Source organism: Phodopus roborovskii, unplaced genomic scaffold, assembly GCF_943737965.1.
Source record: "Phodopus roborovskii unplaced genomic scaffold, PHOROB, whole genome shotgun sequence".
Classification (NCBI taxonomy): Eukaryota; Metazoa; Chordata; class Mammalia; order Rodentia; family Cricetidae; genus Phodopus; species Phodopus roborovskii.
This window is the reverse complement of record NW_026125489.1, coordinates 7,337,021-7,358,898: the sequence shown is the minus strand read 5'-3', so window position 1 is coordinate 7,358,898 and position 21,878 is coordinate 7,337,021. Positions and strand designations below refer to the sequence as shown.

At 43.0% G+C, this 21,878-nt stretch overlaps 1 protein-coding gene across 1 annotated transcript in view; it reads right to left on the bottom strand.

The window, feature by feature from the left end:
* The window catches only part of Irak3 (interleukin 1 receptor associated kinase 3), a 53,150-nt gene extending 31,272 nt beyond the window's left edge, over positions 1–21,878 (bottom strand). Inside the window, 5 exon segments of the mRNA XM_051176180.1 lie at positions 255–406; positions 1,867–1,921; positions 2,462–2,565; positions 6,651–6,833; positions 21,710–21,878. Coding sequence (XP_051032137.1) covers positions 255–406; positions 1,867–1,921; positions 2,462–2,565; positions 6,651–6,833; positions 21,710–21,842 — 627 coding nt within the window. The 5' untranslated portion in view covers positions 21,843–21,878.

The window sequence follows — 21,878 nt, the reverse complement described above, 5'->3', positions numbered from 1 at the left end:
TGGCTTCTAGAAAAGCCTTTCTCATACCACACATGTGGGGATGAGAGGTTTTGCTTCCCCCTTTAGAACATGCATCTGTGCCTTAGTCATTTCTCAGCCTCAACCCCGTCCCAAGGTCAAACATCTCATTTGCGTTTGTGAAATTTTATTTTCAAATGTACGCCCTTTCGATGCTAGTGCAAAGCAACACATTTCCGTATGAGATACAAGCAAGTCCTTGGAGCTGACGTCCGTGACAGTAACTCATTCCGTACCTGTTTAAACAACTTAGCAGCATAGGCTTTGCTTTGAATCTCCACCTTGTATACTTCAAATATCTCCCCTTCCCCAATTAGGAAGTCTTTGTGGAAATGGTTGGTTCCTTCTATGACATTCTGGAAGCTTATAGAGGGTTTGTGCAGTGTTCCTTAGGAGGGAAGAAAGGGGGAGACAATGAGCCATCTCTTCCAACAACCAACACCACTGTTCCAAGTGGGGTGTGTATACTGAAAACACATCATCAGGGCAGAAGGCCTGTGAGCCAGTCCTGGAAGGCCACAGTGAAGCCCGCAAGGGTTCTCTGGGCATTCGCTTGGGTCTGGCTCTCATCCATCAATACAGGGTGGGACTTCTGAGATATCTGAACGGCAGCATGATTTTTATCTTCAAAGAGATTAACCGAAGACGCTTAGCTGAGGCCATGAATCTAGAAATCGGTTTGTCCTTCGGTCCGTGCCTTGCTTTTGAACTAGTGGACTCCCGGGATGACTAAACAGTGCTTCCCCAGCATGGCTAATAGAGAAGCTTTTTGTCAGCCACAGCCTCTAACCACCTAGCTGGTTTCCTCAGAGTAAATGAAGACACTTCACCTTTGAAAAGATCACCCGGAGTAGGTGCTGGGTGAAGATATCTAGAGATAACCCAATGCAGATGTGAAAAGAGAGAGGTGTGACTCAGCTGTAGAGAGCTGGCTGAGCACTCCGCAAGGGAAGTTCAAGCCCCAGAGCTACAAAGGATAAACATAAAAAATAAAAAAGCATAGCTAAAGCAGAGCCTAATTCTTAACTGTTTTCCTACACACAGGCTCTAAAGACATTTACGATTTAATTTAGATATCAGCACTAAAGACTCAGAACCTGGTCTGCCTTTCCTAAGTCTCACTTAGCCAGAGAGTCTTCAAAGGTGGTGGAAATGACTAGCCAATGGCCTTAGGTGACCTCTAAGTTTTATCAGAATGACTCCGGGGTGGAACTAAGCCATTATCTCTACAAATAAAGTAGGGAAGCTAATATGAAAGACAAATGGATTTCCATTCTGACCCTCAGCATTACCTAACAATTATCTCAAAAAGGCCTGCACATCTGCGAAAACTTCTGAAGCTATGGGAAGCTCAACAAAAATTTTTGAACATTTTCTTATTGTGCACAAAAAACAGGAAATACTGCTAACAAAGTCCCTCTATGCTCTCCATTAGCCAACGGATGATGGTGATGGTGATGATGATGATGATAATGACAATAATGATGATGGTTATGGTGGAGATGATGCTTTCCCCTACTTTTCCTGTTTCAGGGTGCCTGTGGCAAACTCATTTCTTATTTTCCCTTGATTGATGTACTAGTGTGTTTTATAAAGACAACTTCAGCCAGTGGATCCTTATATAACAATATGTCATCCACTAAGACTGTGTCTATCAAATTTTAAAACATTTAATACCTATGAAAATACAACACTAAATTGGAATATAAACAGTACGATTATTCATTATTTCCCCTTCAAACTCACTCATATGGGAGTATGATGTAATTAAATTGTGATGTGATTGTTTCTGTTTTGTTTTTGGTTTTTTGGTTTTTTGTTTTGTTTTGTTTTGTTTTGTTTTTTTACCTTTCTCATTATGTTCAGGAACAAGAACATTATCCGCTGAGACACTGGTTGGTTCCTGGAAGAGGAAATTTATATTAAGTAATTCCACTTTATAAGCCTAGGAAAAGCAGAACCCCGACAGAAACAGATAGCTTCCCGCGAGACTATAAGCTGCTGCAGAGCAAAGTCTAATTTAGGAGAAAGCTCACTTCACCCAATAGTATCCATTTCCTTGTAGATATGGCTTCCATGTCCACTGGGGGCAGCGAAGCATCAGTGCCAACAGTCAGTTACAGCCAGTGGTAAGTGGATTGTAAAGCTTAAAGTCACTAATGATTTGTTGTAATCAAAAAACCAAAAACCTAGCAACTCCATTAAACATCAGCCAGAAAAAGGAAATAGAGCAGAGTTAGAATGAGCGAGAAACTCACAGCTCCTTGGTAGCTCTAAGTCTCGGTTCCCATAGGCACTGGAAGGAGACAACACTTACTCCTCACATGTTTACAGACCTTAACTAAATACAAAAGGAGAGGCAGCCCGTTCCTAGTTCCACACACTGCCCGTGCATCCAGCATCTTTCCACCAGCACATTCAATCTCTATGAAAGGGTTTGTACCAGAGGTGCAGGGGCTTTTTCGTTACACACACGCTCTACATTGGGCGATGCATTGAGAAACTGCAGCTCGCGATGACGATGCTCAGAAGGATTGAAGCTTGCTCCTGCAATAGAAGTAAAGGGTATAGAAATATCTGTGTCTCCAATGTTCATTCACCCTGAGACCATGGAAATACATACTTCATTAGTAATGTCCATTTCTAAAGCTTGATTTCCTCAGACTGAAATGATCATAAATTCATGCCTGTGAAAAGTATCCAAACATAACTGTATTCACTTAAGACATGACTATGTACTTCTAAGTATTCTTAGTTATCATTAAAAATAGTAAAATATGAAAAGGAAAGCTTATGGGTAAATGTAATGCTGTTAGTTTCTGCAGATAGATATACCTGGTTTATTGTTTTTACTCTTTTTTTTATATTAAAGTTTCAGATTGTCATGTGCCTGCACACACATACATATATACATATTATCAATCACCAATATTCACACCCCTTCCCAAACATGAGCTATGATTTTTACTTTTTATAATTTGTTCACACGCAGGTGTTCTATGCAGCTTCCCCACAGAGATTAAAACACTTTGGGTTTTGCTGTCCTTTCTGACATTTTGAGTCAACCTTTGAAATTTTTTTTAATGTCTAGTTATTCTTATTTTCTAGTGGTTATCCAATTATTGTGTTTACAAATTGAACCTGTTCAATATCTATAGAAATTTCTTTCCACACATCCACCTCCAGAAGACACCAAGCATTGTCCAAAACAGACCATACACTGGACAATAAAATGAGCCTCAACACATTTAGAAGGTTTGAATCATGCAAAGCTCATTTTCTGAGCCCTGGGAAATGAAAGTGGAATTCAGCTATAAGGGGAAACTTGGAAAACCCAAGCAGCAGGAACATTAAAAATCGCTACTAAAGACAATGGCAAAAGGTAAATTTAAAAATATTTTGAGTGAATACAAAATTTTAAAAAAGCAACTTAAAGGAGGTAACACAGACAGGGTTTAGCGGGAAACCTGTTGTAACTGTAAACTTCTGTCTCAAAAAGGAGAAATATGTCAAACCAGTAGCATGTTTTCATTGTAAGTAACTATTAAAAAATAGCACTCACTCTGTAGACCAGGCTGGCCTCGAACTCAGAAATCTGCCTGCCTCTGCCTCCCATACACCACCACTGTGCCAGGACAGCCAGAGATACACAGAGAAACCCTGCCTGAAAAAACAAAGCAAAACAAACAAACAAACAAACAGAAAAGGCAAAGTAGCCAGGTGTGTGTCTTTAATCCAGCACTTGGGAGGCAGAGGCAGGCGATCTCTGCCTGAGTTCGAGGCCAGCCTGGTCTACAGAGAAAGTCCCAGGGGAGGATCCAAAGCTGCAGAGACACCCTGACTCGGAGGGGAAAAAAAGGCAAAGCAAATGAAAGGGTTCAGGTCAGAGTGGAAGTAGAGGATTTTCAAAAGGAGGGAGTCACAGAGAGCAAGGGAGGCGCTTTGAAAAGACCATCCAAGCTGACAGTAGTTTAAAAGGGATGAAAACAGGAGGGAGGAAGGAGGGAGGGAGGGAAGGAAAAGGGGCCGGAGGAAAGGAAGGGAAGGGAGAAGGGAGGGAGGGAGGGGAAGGAAGGAGCGGAGACGGAAAAAAGAGAGAGGCTCAAATTATTAAAATTAAGAACAAAAGAACAACAATCAGTACTGACTTTACTGAATCATCAGTGTTATAAAGGAATGCAAGAAAATAGAATAGACAGGAAATTAGATGATATGAACAGATTCCTAGGATTCGATCTACTAAAATTAATTCAAAAGATAACCTAAGTAGACCTATAGTAAGTTAAAATGTGATTGCGTTAGTGTTTTCTCACTCCTAACAGAGAAAGTGTTGGTTAATTCTGTCAACCTCATACAGTTTAACACAAACCCCGTACAGACTCTTCAAACTCAAGGACAGAACAACTCCCGGGTCATTATGGGGCCGACATTATTTGGAAATCAATGACAAACACAGCAAAATGCAGATCACTAACACTAATGAATATAGATTTTTTAAAAATCCTCAATAAAACACCAACAAACCAAACCTACAAATATGCAATGTATCACATGCCACAGCTAAGCGGGATTTATCCTAGAAATCCAAGATTTGCTTAAAATTGAAAACCAACTAACATAACACAATAGAATCAAGGATGCAAAAGTATCTGCTCATCTCAAGACTGTGACAAATAAATTGATAAAATCCAATATCCTGTCATGATAAAACAAAATTAAAAACCCTAGGAAAAGAAGGTAATTTCCTCAACCCAATGTAAGATATCAATGACAAAAAGCATAGTCTCATAATTAATGGTAAAAAACAAGATGTTTTCCCGTTAAGGTCAAGGACAGGGCAGGGCGGCTGCTTGGTCTGGCCACTTCTGCTAACCATTACATCAAGAGTTCTATCCAGAGGAGCCAGACAAGGCAAAGAGCTAACACACATGCCCTGGATCAGGCATTGCCGCATGCGCCTTTTCAAGACCGGGAACTGTACATGAGTTACAATTCGTCATCCTTTTGTTACTAAAGAAAACAAAGATAATATTGCACTGTCAGGAAATGACAGCTTCAAAGTAGTTCTTCTAAGGAGCTAGTAGAAAGCTGTGTATTGTGTATCAAAGCTACCAGAAAAAGGAAAATACTCATTTGGTGAGATAGCTCAGCTGCAGAGGTGCTTTCTACTCAAGTCTGAGGATCTGAATTCAATCCCCAGAAGCCACATGAAGAAAATAAAAGCCAAACAAACAAGAAACCAAGCAGCCAGGCACAGGCCTGCTTATAAACCTCAGCCCAGTGGAGGCCGACAGGCAGATCCAGCCTTGCCTGATAGGTGAGCTCCAGACCAATGAGAGACTCTGTCTTGAAAACCAAATCGATGACTCCTGCTGAAGGACACCCAAAGTTGCCTGCTTGTCTCCACACACACGCACCCACTTACATACACACAAAGCAAAACTAGAAAGAAAAAAAAACTACTGGTCATTAAAATATAAATGCAGTGTGTCCATCTGCATGATGGAAACATGATAGTAAACACTGACTGGGTTGGCTATGTGGTAAGCTCTGAGGGATGGCTTTAGAGTAGGAACGAAACCACCAGCCACAGTCTTTACTTGCATAGTAGCCCCTGGGAAGGCGTACCAGGCTTTCTCCGGGAGACTCAAAGGACAATTCAAATATAAGTGATGCCTAGAGGTTCAAATATGAAGGGTAGAACACACCTCTAAAATTAAAAGTAATCCACCAAAAAGAACAGAAGGTTTTAACAGTAAGCAATAAGAGATTATCCATGTAGCTGCTCATCCTGGCCGTGATTGCAAAGGCCGAGATGTCAGTGAGAACTGTGCGTCCTAAGTCAGGGAGTGACCTACACACCTGCTCAGCCACATCTCCACCGGAACCCCTGGAGTTCACTTCTAGGGGAGATAGGAGGTGAACTACCCTCCTACAAGCTCACACGCGAGCTAGCCTGGAACGTGGTGCAGAAACAAAGAACCAACTCCTGAAAGTTAGCCAGTTAGCCCGTGACAGCCACACTGGTGCTCAGCATGAATGAGGCGTGGAGAAAAAGAAACAGACAAGACAAACTCCAGTGACTGACAGACAAGTAAGGCATCGCTAAAGCCCACAGCCCCAAACGGAAGCATCATTCACATTCAAAGACCTCAGTACGTAACTGTCTATCTCTGGGAGATCCAATGTTGTTGCTCATGATGATAATATAATGAAATGAAAACTAACATTACATGTTTTTATTTAGATATTTTGATTCTTGCCCTGAGATTTAGACAAAAAGCCGATGCTATTAGTTGCTAAATGAAATGCTAAAGTTGCTTGGAGAGTGAGGCACGCCTTTGATCCCCACCTTTAAGAAGAGGGAGTGTGGCAGGTGCATCTCTGTGAGTTCAGTGGCAGCGTGGTCTCCAGAGCAAGTTCCGAAAGCAAAACCAACCAAACAGACAACAAAACGAAGCAAAGTAGGAGGGGATGGTTTGCATTGTTGACCAGGGAGGAAAGTGTCACATTCACAAACACAGGTCACTGACAGCAAGGCAGGCCAGTGTCTGGGTAAACACAGTATTCCTATTCAGAAATGACGAGCCCCACGGGATGACTGGAGAGTCACAGTATGTGGACACACTCACCGTAGGTCGTGATTAAATGGATAGCCCGTTGATGCCCCATCTCCTGGAGGACCTCTAAAAGGTCGCCGATTGTCTTGTTTTTCTGTGCCCAGGACCACAGCAATTCTCGTGTCCCACTTTTACCTCGCTCTACGTATTTTTCGATGTGACGGACATCCAGCCAGCTGTTAGAAAGTCTCTCCGCTGTGAAAAATGCGAAAGAAGGCAAGAATAGCTGACCTTTATCCAAACACTTGGGATTTATTTGTCTTGTCACCTTGTCTATTTTATGCCATTTGAACTGTTGCTTCATCGTAAGCTCGTTTAATTTATTAGATGTCCCTGACCTTCTGTCCATGTTCACATCACTATCCAGGACAAACTTGGCAGAACTAGTAACAATTGTACATTAGACTTAACTCTAGCTCCCCCCAGCTGTCTCGGCACTGGTCGATCTGTCTCCTCTCCTGTCCTAGAGTTTCTACATTGCATTTGTTCACCTCTGAGTCTGCTCTGCTCTCTGGATCCTCATCTTCCCAGTCAGCAGAAAACGGTGTGTCTTCAATGTGGTGTCCGCAGACTTGGTGCAAATGTCTGATTGCCATGTACGCTTATCTGCAGTGCTTTGTTACAGTGTTGTGTAGTAGTGATTGCTCTACTCCAAGCTATCCTTTTAACTAGGACGGAGAAGACCCTAAGAGATTCTGGAACCATCCTGCTTCTTCCCGGGTTTATTCTGCACTGCTCGGCGGATCTTGTTTATCACAATTGCAACTACAGTATGTTTACTTAGTAATGAGTTTCCTTCTGTATTCATTAACATTTTTTTCTGTAACTAAGAGGATGAACTCTTATTTATGCATTCACTCAACTTTTAGTGTATTATCAGTATGGACTTAAGGATATTTTATTCCTTAATGTCATTTTGTTATTAAAGTTGTTTTACTGAGTCCATCTAGGTAGGCTCTTGTCTTCTGACAAGACATGTATTTTTTTAGCACTTCCTAATTTTAGGGCTCTACACCAGGCTCCCAGTTCTTTTGTATTTCCCCCTTCTACGAGGCTGCAATTAATTGCTTGCCCAGAGAGCTGTAGTTTCTCTACCAGAAATGATGTTCCAAAGCTAAGATCTAGGACTTGAGCTTCGTCACTGACAGACCCCCAAAGCAAGTGTAGCTGACAAATGCTGTCATGTGATCCAACGTCGGTATTTCTCTAGTACCCCTGGTTTGAATCCAGCATTGCTGGTTACGTGTTTTTCCTCTTTTGTAACTTTATTCTTGAACAGTGAGAGACTGCTCTTGTGACTGACAATATTTCTACCTGTTTAGACCTACTGTAGGCATCAAGTACTTTCAGAATTGCTGAGCCACCTTTGTGAGAAATACACGAACTAAACTACTCAAGTACAATAGCTCCTGCTCCCCCAGGTGTAAGAGCAATCCAGTTAGGACCTTGTTTACCGACCACTTCAGTTAATTCTTTTCTTCCTCGCCTCTTTTTTGTGGCTGTGGCTCTTTTGTAATACGTTGTCCTTATTCTTACCGCAGTGGCTGTTTAAACATTTGTTCTGTAATGTCTTGGTGTTGAACATTTTTGAGTAACTAAAAGCTAACATCTGGGTGGGACCAAGGAATAATATCAGTGGGGTGCTATGCTTTTCATTACCCTGACTGAGCAGTGCATATGACTTAGAAGTGGTACCGGTGTTATATAAGATTTCATGGTACCCGACTTAACAGGATTTATCAAGTGAAAATTTGTGCCGTCTCACTGAACAACTCTGAAATGTTAACGCACACTGTGAAGCAAAAGAGAGAAAAGAGAAGGTACATGACAGAAGGAAAACATACTTGGTCGTGTGGTGATACCCCAGGCTAGCTCAGCCCTACTGAGTCCTAACATAAGCTGTGTGTTTGGGGACCAGGATGCCATTCCACCACACCTTTTCCCCCAAGAATGACCATAAAAAGTAGGGTCCTATGTGTAGGTCTGTGGGTGAAAGCCAATTAGCACCCAAGAATAATCGTGGGGCTCTTGATACACTACCATGACTGATTATTGGAACTCAGCACATTATCTCTCTGCCATGCTCAAACAAATACATGGAATAAACCCTCCAGCAGGGACCACAGTCACACCACTGGGAGATTCTACTGGCTGCTGATGTTATTCTTCAAAGGGCTAAAAGGGGCTCAGATCTGATAAGAACAAAACATTATGGGTCTTTCTTCAGTTTAAAATTGGTTTCAGAATCTCAGGTCTGTTAAACTCTTAGGGACTCACTCTTTTATTTATAGTGTTTGAAATCATATTAAAAAGACAGGCGTTTCTGCTTTGATAATGGCACCCTGTGCCCCCAAAGCTCCACTTGGCCAGAACACATGGTTGACTCCACTTTAGAGTCTTGTTAGTACCCTCAGTAGAGCCACAAAGTTAAAGGAGACCATACAAACCACTACGCCTGCCTGTTCTTTGAGATAAAATTAACCTCGCAGGTTAACTCCCAATTCTCTACCCCACTGTTAAATTTCCCTGCCTTGTAAGATTATGGATGTCCAAATGTCATCTCTACCAAGAAGCTGAAGATCCAGGGCACAATTTGCCAGGATTTTATCCCAGTCCTGGTGTGGGGCAAGCTCATGTCAACACGGGGTGACTAGGGAATGACACAGCTTGGCGCGCTGGGTCACCCACATGGTCCCTCCATGTCCTTTTGAGTAGGAAAAAAAACCACAGTTATGCTGCATTAAACCACTGAGATTTTGTTAGTGTTTGTTACTACAGCACAACTCCATCTATCCTGACCAATACAAACTTGCACCTTGAATTTTCTGTCATTTAAATGGCATCTTGTTTCAAAACAGAGTAAAGGGTAGTGACAGATTTTGTGACCACATATTAAGTGAGCAGGTAATTGAGACATTCAATTTGGAGGCATGTATAGCCTGAAAGAAAAAGATATACTCAACCCAATGTCACTGAGTTGAAGTGTCTTCAAGTTTCTTCTCTCAGGTCTTAAAAAAAAAAAGTTTGAGTTCCTTATGTCTTTTAAGGGTTAATGCCTTACAAAGAAAACGGAACTACATGGATACCAAACTCATATTTTGGATTACATTACAAAAACAAAGAGGCCTTTCAGGCAAACCTCTTGGCAAGAGGCAGTAATGCTGTTTTAATACACAGTTGGCTCTCCCTATCTGTGAGCTCCATATCCAGGAAATACAAGAAAATCGTTTTAGAAAGTTATATCACGAACTTTATTGGCAAGTCTCCACTGCTGATGAATCACTTACTTGAGTCATAGCACACTGAAAAAACTAAGCTGGTGTGAATCTGGAAGCTTCATTCCTACTCGCTTTCTTTCACAGTGCGGAAGGTGGTGTGCATGCACCAGACTAGTAACCAGCAGCCTTACCCAGCTAGCTAAGTGTGACAAGACATGCCCACTGAATCAAGAGTGACAAAAAAAAAATGTTATGGAAGTAAATAAACAGTTTCTGATTGAAGTGAATGCTCACTCCACAAGACAGAACTCATGCCTGGTACCATTAACTGGACCAAGCCCCCTAATGCTGTTATTCTGCTAAATGAACATTATAATGGACTTCCTTGTAAGTCCTTATTTGTATAGCCTTAGATTATTACATCTCTCAGCCCTCACCAGAGAAGGTTCTTTTTGCTGATTAACACAGAAACCCACACCCACAACTGCAGAGAATGAGAGGCTGTGAAATTGGTCAGCCCTAAGAGAGACATTATGTCACATGAACCCCCTCCTCCTCCCGAGGCTCTACACAGAAGATCCGAGGGATCTACACAGAAGATCGTCAGAGCCAGGTATGTGAATAACCACAGTGAAACAGTATTTTCTAGACCCAACAAAGAAATCAAACTTAAGAATTCAAAGCAGCTGTCACTGCATGCACAAGACTTATATGAGATCAAACCAGACAAGATCCCAAAATGGAAAGGGAAAGGGGAGGCGCTCAGGAAGTCCTGCACACAGCTGAGGAGTTGTGGGAAACAGAGAAGTCACCTGTAGATGGTTCTGCACTCACTTACACAATGGCAGCCATAAGTGAACTCAGCTGGTTTAAAAAGAAGATCACATAAAGTTGGAAGGGAATTGGCGAGGGAGGGATGGGGTGAAATTAGAAAGGAGGAAATTAGGAGGGATTTGGTAAAAAGGAAAACACATATTATGCATTATTAAATTCTCAAATAAAAAAATAATTATACCAGGAGTTGGGGATAAAAGCTAGTGGTAGTGTTTGCCTTCTTTCCAAGAGCCCTGGGATAATGCCTAACCCTACAACAAAGATTCAATATTAAAACATGCACAATTGTGTCCTTACAGATTCCCTAAAAGATACAATGTGGCTATCTATTTATTTATTTTGACTTACATATTATTAATAATGTAAACACAGGTACAAAGTATATGAGAGTACTGTGTATGTTACACACAAATACAGTGTTATCTTGCATAAAGAAACTGATGGGTGTGTTATCTCTTTCTCAAACTTATCTGCCATTTTGGTTAATGCTTATTTATGCTAAATGCTTTATTTGGCTACTTCTATAAGCCCTTAAGAGTGAACTACTGTCATCTAAATACTCGTTCATGTCTTCATCGTGCAACTTGTTACAGTAACTCAGGTACCAAGGAGGAGCAGGGAATGGAGAGGGCCCTAAATAAAGGAATGGATATCTACACAGAGAGATTCTGGACCCGTGATTAATATTCCTAAGCGGGGGCTGATTCTTAAATAGGCATTGTCTAGGGTTCCCTGTCTAGAGGGGAGGTTCCATTTGAAAACACCACACATCAACTGTGAACCCTACAGACTGCCACTCTTCCCGGGGAGAAAAGACTCCAATCAAAATGGAGCATGGCTGAGTGTGCCTGGGTTCACACAGAATGTGAGAATTTAGTGATGCCTCTGCCATTAGCCTCTGGGGCAACTTCAGTGCAGTCATGGACTACGCCTGAATTCCAAATGCTTGTGGGTAAAACGAGCTTTCGAGCTGTCTACCAAAAATGTTTACAAAATTTGGTTGCACTTTCTTGGTCTCTTTTTAAAATTGTAATGACTGGCTTCGAAATCCCTTTAGTCTTTTGAAGTTGAAGCTGTAGGTCAGTGGTAAGCATTTGCATGTCATATCCAAGACTCTGGGATAAGTCCCTAGCCCTGAAGAAAAACAAAAACAAAAACAAAAAAAAAAACCCAAAGCCAACTATTTCTAGTCTGTAAGCCAACTATTTCTAGTCTGTAGGGAACTTTCCACTCTCAAAGAAAGAGTGCCCAGTGTCACAGAGTTTCTTCTTCAGTGAGGGATGCTTAGCTTTCTTTTATTAGAAAGTAAATTTTCTAATTACTACTGTTTTCAGAGTGTTGGGCATTATGAATCACACAAAATAATAATACTATTTCAACAATACATGGCAGGTTAGGCATTCATTAATGAGTAAGGCTGGCTCCTTTGTATTTTGGCTCTTGGGATTGGGGATATACATCTGATTGCCTGGGCTCAGAAGGAAGATGCTCCCCTTGAGCCACCACCAGGGAAGGGATGGAGAAGGCCAGACTCAGCCAGCCTGCAGTGGGGCAGACTCATTTCACAGATAGCAGGGTATCAAAGAGTAAAGAGAAGGCAGCCCTTAAAACAGGCAGGTGGTGGAGGCGCTCACCTTTAATCCCAGCACTAAGGAGGCAGAGGCAGGCGGATCTCTGTGAGTTTGAGGACAGCCTGGTCTACAGGAGTTCCAGAACAGCCAGTGCTACATACTGAGAAACCCTGTCTCAGAAGAACGAAAAACAAAACAAAAAAGAACCCACAAACAAAATAAAAACATAGGTTCATGTTCAAGAAAGGCAGCCATGGAAAGTTCCAGTTGTCTTTGGATGTCACACACCTAGCACTGGTGTTAGATTAACATCTGCCAAGTGACAGACAGAGGCCCTGAGGACCATCACCATAGCTTGAGAGCAAGGAGACCGACCTCAAACAGCGACAAAGCATTACCTTATTACTCAGGATTCTCACAGTAGCAAAGGAACAACTTACAGTGATTAAGGAAACGATTAACTCGCCAAAGCCCAGAGATGTAGTCTGCTTCCCCACATTCCATTCCTCATTCTCCTTCCTCTTCTTTTTTTTTTTTTTTTTTTTTTTTTTTTCAACTGCTGGATTTCCCATTTAAAAGTGCATCAGGGCATAATCCTGTACTGTCCCCTCCCGCCATGCGCCAGAGAGACTGCTGAAGACCAGAAGTCCCACACGTTTCTGAGACCCAGCTGGGGCACAAGTGGACAGGCAGCAAATGAGCTGGCTGTGTTAGCTACATAACACTGACATGCACAAAAGAAACTAGATTAGGTGACAGGGTTTGTCTACAGAACTTCTTGGTAAGAGACTGGCCAATAGACACTTAGAATCAGTACTGCCTGCACGCATGGATGGCTTCCAGGACCAGAAATTTGATGTTTTCTCTTTCTCCTACTGGTGATTCATGGTACATTCTTAATAGCTTTTCCCTGAGCATAATGCATTTTAAAACCACACACACACACACACACACACACACACACGACTAATTATCTGCAACCATAAAATGTATAATTCATTTACATCAAATTCTATTAAACAATAACTCAGACATGGCACAATGGGAATGCAAATTCTTGGCAGGTTAGCTAGAGTTCATATTCTTAGTTTCCTCCAATACTTCCTTACCACTCTCTTCCAGAATGTACGACCTTATGTCTTCATAAATCAAAGAGGAAAGTTCCCCAATGATTAATTTTAGTGCTAACGAGCATTCCAAAAGTAAGAAAAACGGGCTGTAGTTGTAGAAAAACATTCTTTTGGAAGGCAAATCTTACTGAAAGATACCTTGTCACTATGGAAATATAAAATGTGACCCTGAGAAAGTTGAGAAATGCTTTGACGTGAAGATAACAATTGCTACACCAGTATTTCTAGATGCTTAGGGGTCTCTGTGGGCTGTTTTGAACAGGTAGAATTGTCTAGCTAGTGCTAACCACCGGGGAATTCACTGACAGAAATCATGTCTCTGTATGCAAATACGTCTCTTGAGGGGGATTTTTAGAATAACGCAACACACCCCAGTTTGCATTCTCTGTATTTGCATGCAACCACATGCCAAAAACCCTAGGAAGTTAAGACAATATTCTTGCTGTTTGTTTTTAGATAACATAATGGTAAAGGAAAGACGCCTCTTTTCTGTTTTTCTACAAAACACACAAAGAAATAGGTTTAATTTCAACAAGCAATAACATTAACACATCATTTGCAATAAAGGATATTTTTAAATTCCAAAACAATAAAACAAAATTCAAGTGTGTAACTTTCTTACATATTCCTCATATCAGACATTGGTAACACCACAAGTGTGTTTCAGTTTTGTAAAAGATAATACGTATCTATACGTATGCACATGTGTACTTTTCATTCCATATCTGAGTAGGATTTTTATTCCATAATGGAAACTGTCACGACATCTCAAATGTCCTACCAGTTATGTTTCCCTAGACCCAGATAGCCACTTGAAGTTAATGGCCCTTGGGTGCTAGCATGAGAACAGGTTACTCTCAACACCTGCCACTTTAGCCAGGCAAGGTGGCACACGACTTTAATCTGAGCACGTGGAAGGCAGAAGCCAATGGATCCCTTTGAGTCCGAGGCCAGCAAGTCCCAGTGTAGCTAGAACTATATAATGAGACCTTGTCTCAACAATACCAAAATGTGTGTAGCGTCATTCACTGATAATAACCAATACTGCTTCCCGTATCTCTCTCTCCCGCATGGCATTTCTGCAAGTTTGCTTTGTATAAAACTAGAGAATCGTTATAAGTGGTTACTGCAATGCCTTTGCACTATGACCTTTGTTGAGCAGTCCTCATAATAAAATTTCAGATGTTTAAAAAAGAAAAAAGAAAGAAATCTCCCTTGACTGTTCATTATTTGATTTGGAACACAAATGGTGTCTCTGTTCCAGCTACAGTTTTGGATGTTAAGAGAGTCCGTGTGAAACAGACACTTTAAAAACACGAACAAACAAACGTAAAACCTTAACAACTGCCTTCATGAGGTGTGTCAGTTAGACTTTGTAATGTTATGAGAAAGGTCTGAGTAAATCAACCTAAGAAGGAAAACCATTGTTGGCCCACAGGCTCCGAGGGTTCGGTCCATCATGGCAGGACAATGGTTCTGAACCTGTGGGTCACAACCCCTTTGGGGGCACATGACCCTTCCATGGGTGTTCCCCAAGACCACCGGAAGACGCAAATATTTACATTACGATTCATAACAGTAACAAAATTACAGTCATGAATGTGATGAAACAGTTTTACAGTTGAGGGATGAGAAGCCCTGTGGTAGGGTACGGAGCAGCCTAGCACTCAGTTTGCGGCTGCTGAGGAGTAGAGTAGGAAGGGATGTTTGTAACCCAACTTTCTTTATTCCATCCAGGTCCCAGGCTATGGGATGGTACTGCCCTCACACGGTTAACCCTCTCTGGAAGCATACTCCCAGCCACTCCCAGAAGATGCTCTACGGATCTCCCAGGCACCTTCGAAATCAATCAAGTTGGCAGTCCAGAACAACCAATCGGTAGGAATCCTATTTCTAGGTGGACAGTGAGCAACACCAAGTGTGAACGGCGCGAGAAAGGAGAAGTGTGGTGGGTGAAAGCAAGACCAGGAACCGTTTACAGGCTTTCTCCGCGGAGCCCTGGCTGTCCTGGAACCTGATCTGGGGAACCACCCACCTCTGCCTCAGTGCTGGGGCTAAAGGCTTGAGCCAGCACTGCCCATCGGGGGTGTCCGTCCTAAAGGAGCCTTCAAGGTTTGCCAAAACACTGAGCATGTGAAGACAGACACCTCAAGGTTGTCTGCAGGTCCACTGTCCTGTAGGTCCAAGGAACAAAGCGTCAACACGGAAGACAGAGGAGAGAGAAAGCTTAAGTGGGCGCTGCCCGCTTACCGGCAGTGAGATGGGACCGCTACTGCACGGTTAGAAATGAAGTAGCAGTATTTACATGTGTGAAATGACCACTGACTGATCTTTTCAGAAGGGCGAGGGAATCTTACCTAGAAGACAGCTACATAATCCAGGCAAAACTGTGATGTTGGTTTGGTTGGAGATGGCTGTGGTGGCTGTGGTAAGTGGTTAATATTATTACACAGATCCAAAAGGCAAAGCCCAAATATCAGTTGCTTAGAGACAGGATGTGGTTTGTGCTGGACAGCAGGGGGCAGGGAGGGGAAGCTGAGAAGTTACGAAAGATTAACCTTTTGGCCTAAATAAGGTTGCTAGTAATTAAATGGGAAAACTCCAAGAGGTCCGAGGAGAGACATTTTGGGGATGTTAATTTGAAGGCGTCCGTCAAGTACGTAAATGGAAGGGTGATGCTGGCGCTCAACAGAAACCAGGGCTAGAAAGTTGGGAATTAGTGACATCTGGATAGAATTTCATGGATTAAGGCCAGAGGCACCGTATGAGACCCACTGTAACAAAAGGAAGAAATAAGGACGTCGTAGAGTTCTAGAAATACTGAGTGCTTCATGGAGAAAGGACAACCCATTGTGTCAGTAAGATGAAGCCTGGGAAATGACTGGTGCATTTGGCCTTGCTAGGGAGGTTCATCAATAGGAGCAGCGTGGGATGAAAGCCTAAATGGAGAAGGTTCAAGAAAGAATAAAGCAGTGGGCTATAAATAGCCCCTTTGAAGGAGAAGCGGTAAACGGGCTGACAGTTTAAAGTAGAAGGAAGACCTCATAAGATGGGAGAAAAGACACAGTGGTCAAAGTCAAGCCGCATTCTCTCTTCAGGAGGGAAAGCCCATTGGCTGCTCCTGGAGTAAGGGAATCGCACAGTGCCTCCTTCCGAAGAGGACAAAGAGAAACATTATAGTATGGGTACCCAGCAGACACTACCTCAGCCTGCGGTGGTAAATGTGGACAGAGACGATTCACGTCAGAAGTACGGAACCTCATTAAGCTGTGGCGAAAATGGCCCTCTACCTCTGTGATCTTCCCCAGAATCAACCTCAGTCTACTAAAGAGAAAGGCATCTCCACCCAGCTGAGGAGCAATAAGCTCTCTCAAAAGTGTCCAGGTCTCCAAAAACAAGCCTGAGATGTCACAGTCCAGAGGAGGCAGACGACACACGGGATGGAATGTGGCACAGTAACTCAATGTGGAAACTTAGAAGGGTTCCTGGAAGAGAGAAGGGAGGCTAGGAACAAAGTGAGAGTAGTGTGAATAAAATACCAACTTCAGGCAAATGATCACATGTCAGTCTTGTAACACACTACGCTAATGCGAAATGTTAGTAACAGGAGATGCTGGGTTCAGGCTTTGTGGGTAAAATTTTCATGCAATGTATACCTCGGAGCTCTTTATCATCTTCTATGTCCTTGCTGCAAACACAAAGCTGTTTTAAAAGGTAAAACCATTCACTATTTTGAAAATAAAAGGGAAAGATGTGCCCAAGAGTCTGACTAGCTCATAGAGTCTTAGTCTGCCATTTGTTAAATTAACTTGAGGCAGGTCACTTAAACTCTCTAGCAAGCCAGTTTCCCGCCAATACAATGGGAATGGGAACAGGGTCTACGTTGTTACAGTAGGTTCAGGAGACGGTCTTTGTAAAGTACATAACAAGGGGCCAGGCAACAGGAGATATAGGTCAAAATGGCAGCTGCTAATATCACTGTTCTTACTGCATACATTTATTAGGTATTCAAATGCATGGTTAGTGTGCTATTAAATTTGTTTACTTTAAAACGACTATTCACTTGCACAGTTATTTGCTTTTAAATGATTTTACGATTTTTAATTATGTGTTCATGTTGGGGGTACATGTGAGTGTGGGTGTTCAGGGAGAGCAGAGACAAGGGCCTTCAGATCCTTAAGGGTGGTTATGAGCTGCCAGACATGGGTACCAGGAATGAACCCAGGTCCTCTGGAAAAGCAGGACATACTCTTAACCACACTCAAACCCCTCACTTCCTTTTATGAGAGAAAGAAAATTGAATACCATCGAACACATAGAATCTATAAAACAACGTGAGTTTTCTCCATAAATCTTAAAATGTTGAGAGGTGTGCCAGCATGAATTGTCCCCAACTGTTTACTTTAAATAGCCATCTATGGTAATGTAATGAATGAATGCTCATCAGAGGTTCTGTGTGTCCATTAGGATGTCATTATGTCTGCAAAGCAAACAGTTACCATGATGTCATTGTGTCTGCAAACAGCTACCAACAACCAGATTTTACCTTGGAATTACACTAATTTTACTGACAATACATAGCAAAAATGCTTTGAGGGATTTGGTCAACGTGAAAGCAGATGATACTTCTAGGTGTGTATTGAGCTTTGCACATACCCTTAATGCCTCAGCCCCTCCACGAGAGATACCTAAGCATTTGCATGTTCAAAGCCTTGCATGGGTGATACCAGCACGTGAGCAGCCCGACTACTTGATCCCTCACATACTTACCCAACACAGAGATGGCCATGAGGTCTGCCGGGGTTTGAACTGTCTTTGGTAATGTTGCCTAGGTTACCATCATCAGGGATTATGGTCAGCCTAGGACAGTTTCTGCTCTCACTATTATGATCCTGTTCCATCTGCAATTGGGGGCCCTCTTATCTTCAGATTCTCCCTTGATGTGTGCTTAAGAGGACAGCTCACCCGTGTGTGTGTGTGTGTGTGTGTGTGTGTGTGTGTGTGTGTGTGATGGTGGTATGTCTGTTTGTGTGTGACTGTGTGTGTGTGTGGGGAGGGTGTGTGTGTGTATGTGTGTGTGTGTATGTGTGTGTGTGTATGTGTGTGTGTGTAGTATGTCTCCTTTATGGTATGTCTGTGTGTATGTGTGCATGTGTATGTGGTGTGTGTATGTGTGTGTGAGTGTGTGTGTATGTGTGTGGTATGTCTGTGTGTGGTGTGTCTGTGTGTGTATGTGTGTGTGTGGTATGTCTGTCCGTGTGTATGTGTGTGTGTATGTGTGTGTGTGTATGTGTGTGTGTGTGTGTGTGTGTGTGGTATGTCTGTGTGTGGTGTGTCTGTGTGTGTATGTGTGTGTGTGGTATGTCTGTCTCTGTGTGTATGTGTGTGGTGTGTGTGTGTGTGGTATGTCTGTCTCTGTGTGTATGTGTGTGTGATGTGTCTGTGTGTGTGCGTGCACTCACATACATGCATGCATGCATGAACATGTATACATGCACATGTACTAGAGGATCAAACTCAGGACCTCCCACACTCCAACCATTTACTCAGCTACTTCTTCAGAGATCAGCACAGGGTTTGGTCCCCTCTGCTGTCCTTGTTTTCCCTCCCAGGACCTACACACACACACACACACACACACACACACACACACACACCTTTTTCTCTCCTCAGTGTCCCAGTATGGGGACCAGGCCCGTTATGTGGGTAGGGCCCCGCTCCCTGCTCAGGCTGTTACAGCTTCATCAAGGAGTACACATTTTTAGACCCTTCCCTGTGAGACTCAATACGCAAAGGCATACTATCCATACCCCATATAGAGACAGAATTTCGGTTCACAGCCTGCATCAATGCAAGCCCAATAAACCAACCTGCTAACTCCATTAAGCATTCAAAAACTACCCATGGCAGTGAGACCAGGCAGCCTGTCAAAACTTGATTAGTAACCCATACCTGCCAAGAATTTGCTCCACCCACTGTAGAAAGACAAGTATATACCTCTAAACAATCACATGAGATGCCTCAAATCTAGTTACCCTGCTGAATACCTTCCCCATACCATCAGATTTTTTTTTTTCAAAGCCTTCCTTTTTTCCTCCAATTTAAAAAGGTCCCATTTTATGCCATCGGACAAATACACCTAGCTTCAGAGCCCTCTTTCATCAATCCAGATATCCCTGGCTTATACTCATGTATGCCATCTTCATTTATTTCCCCAAGGCCAAAATAGAGCCGTGTGTGTCACCTGCACACTGAATTGTTTTTTTCAAGCTTTTAGGGGCCTGTGAGATGCACAAGAAAAGAGTACAGCAGTAGGGGGAGGTACGCAGCGTGGCTTGTGGCTAAGAACATGAACTTTGGCTACAGACTGCCCTAGTTCAAGTCCTGGCTCTGCCATGTATGGATATGGGCAAGTGACCTCACTTTTCTGTAGACACACTTTCAATGACTACAGCGCCTGACCCACAAGCGAGCTTACGGGGCAGGATTGTGTAAAGTTTAATGTTGTAGAGAAAGATGGCGAGAAGAGAGAAAAGAAGCCAAAGTTCCTGAAAAGAAGCAAGGGCCAGTGCCCTTCCGTTCCCATAGCCCCCACAGACTGGCTTCATCCATCTGACGTGGCATGGCCCCTTGCGAACCTGTGCATTGGAACAAAGCCATTTTGTTTTCCCAAATGCAGTCATTCCCAGAAACTTACAGACACAAATACTACCTATATCATGATCTATCTCAGATATAGAAATAACCTGTTAGGGGAGGGATCTTATCTCTCAAAGGCAGGCTGGAAATTGCTTTGTTTTCCAGAAGTCAGCGCCAAGAATCCTCCTGTCAGATGTGTGCTTAAGGGTTGTAGTTTAGCGTTTATAATCACTGAAAAGAATGTTTAGACGCTGGGCATGGAACCAAGGCCTCCCTCTCACTAAGCAAGCATTCTACTTCTGAACAACTATCCTTAGCCCACTCCCAAAACAAGTCTGTACAACTGTTAGAGCTTCAGGACGTGCGAGCATATTGCTTACCAGCCACAAAGAAGTGTTTTGCCCACAGGGCTGCTATTCTTGGTAAGAAACATCACCATTTCAGATAAAGCTGTTTAAAAAAATACTCGCGTTCATTTCCACTTAGCATTAACTGTGGTGGTCTGAGGTCCTACATCTAACCTCAAAGGGAACCCTTACCCTTAACAAAGCAGTCATTGTGCCATCACTTCTAACACAGAGGTGCTCGATTTACCGAATCAGCATAAAGTGGGTTTTTGAAGAAAACTTTCTAGATTAATTTAAAGAGGCTTTCTTTACAATTTGCAAATAAGCAAGATATAATTAACTAGAACTGGGAGTCCCAGTCACCACAAACAGTAGTGTTTCTCTTGTAGTGTATTGAAGGCTCGTTGAAAACACTGAAGTGGGTTGTGAGAGCCTGACGTCCATCCCAGGGTCCCATGGTGGAAGGAGAGAACTCTCTCCCAAAAGTTGTCCTCTGGCTGCCACAGGTGTATGTGCATGAGTGAGCATGCACGTGTGTGCCTCCTCCCCCCCCCACACACACACACAAAACACCAAAGGGGGCTCGAGAGACAGCTCAGCGGTTAAGAGCACTGGCTGCTCTTCCAGAGGACCTGGATTCAATTCCCAGCACCCACATGGTGGCTCACAACTGCCTGTAACTTCAGTTCCAGGGAATCTGACACCTTCACACAGACAAGCATGCAGGCAAAACACCAATAAACACTAAAAAGCAAAAACAAAACAAAATGACAAACAAAAAAATAAAACCACCAAAGCCTAGATATGTTAGTTTTGGTTTTTTGTTTTTTGTACAAATAGGTTTGCTTTTGTTTGTTTTTGAGATAGAGTCACGTTGCCCAGGCCAGCCAGGAACTCTCCACATAGGAAAAGGAAGGCCTTGAACACCTAACTCTTATACTTCACCTCCCCATGGCTGGCACCACCACGGTCTGTTTTATTCCATTCTAGGGAATGGAACCTACAGCTTCATACATGCATAGCAACCGAGTCACATCTCTAATTCTCCAAATAATGTTTGAATATTAAAATAATCTGGGCGATTTTTGTAGAGCCAGTAGACATCACTCGCATATGATAACATTTGCACATTTATGCGCACATCGCAGAGAATGAAGCAGGAGAGTATCTTAAAGTGCTAGATGTCTTCTCCATACCCGACTTTCCCAATCCCCCAACTTGAGACATCGGTGGTGCCCAAAGTGTCAAGAGGGAGGAGGAGTGAGTGGCAGGTCTCAGTTAGCTGAGTCCCTGGTGGGGACCACGGGCAGGGCAGGTCTGGGTCGCACTCACCCAGGCCGCGCCAGCCCAGCGGACCGTCACAGCTGTCCAGGATCGCGCACAGCTCGCCCAGCAGCGCAGGCGGCAGGTCGAACAGCAGCATGTGCGCCGACAGCGCGCCACGGCTCCGGCTCAGGCCAGCCATCGCCGAGCCCCGGACCCCACGCGGCGAAGCAGGGAT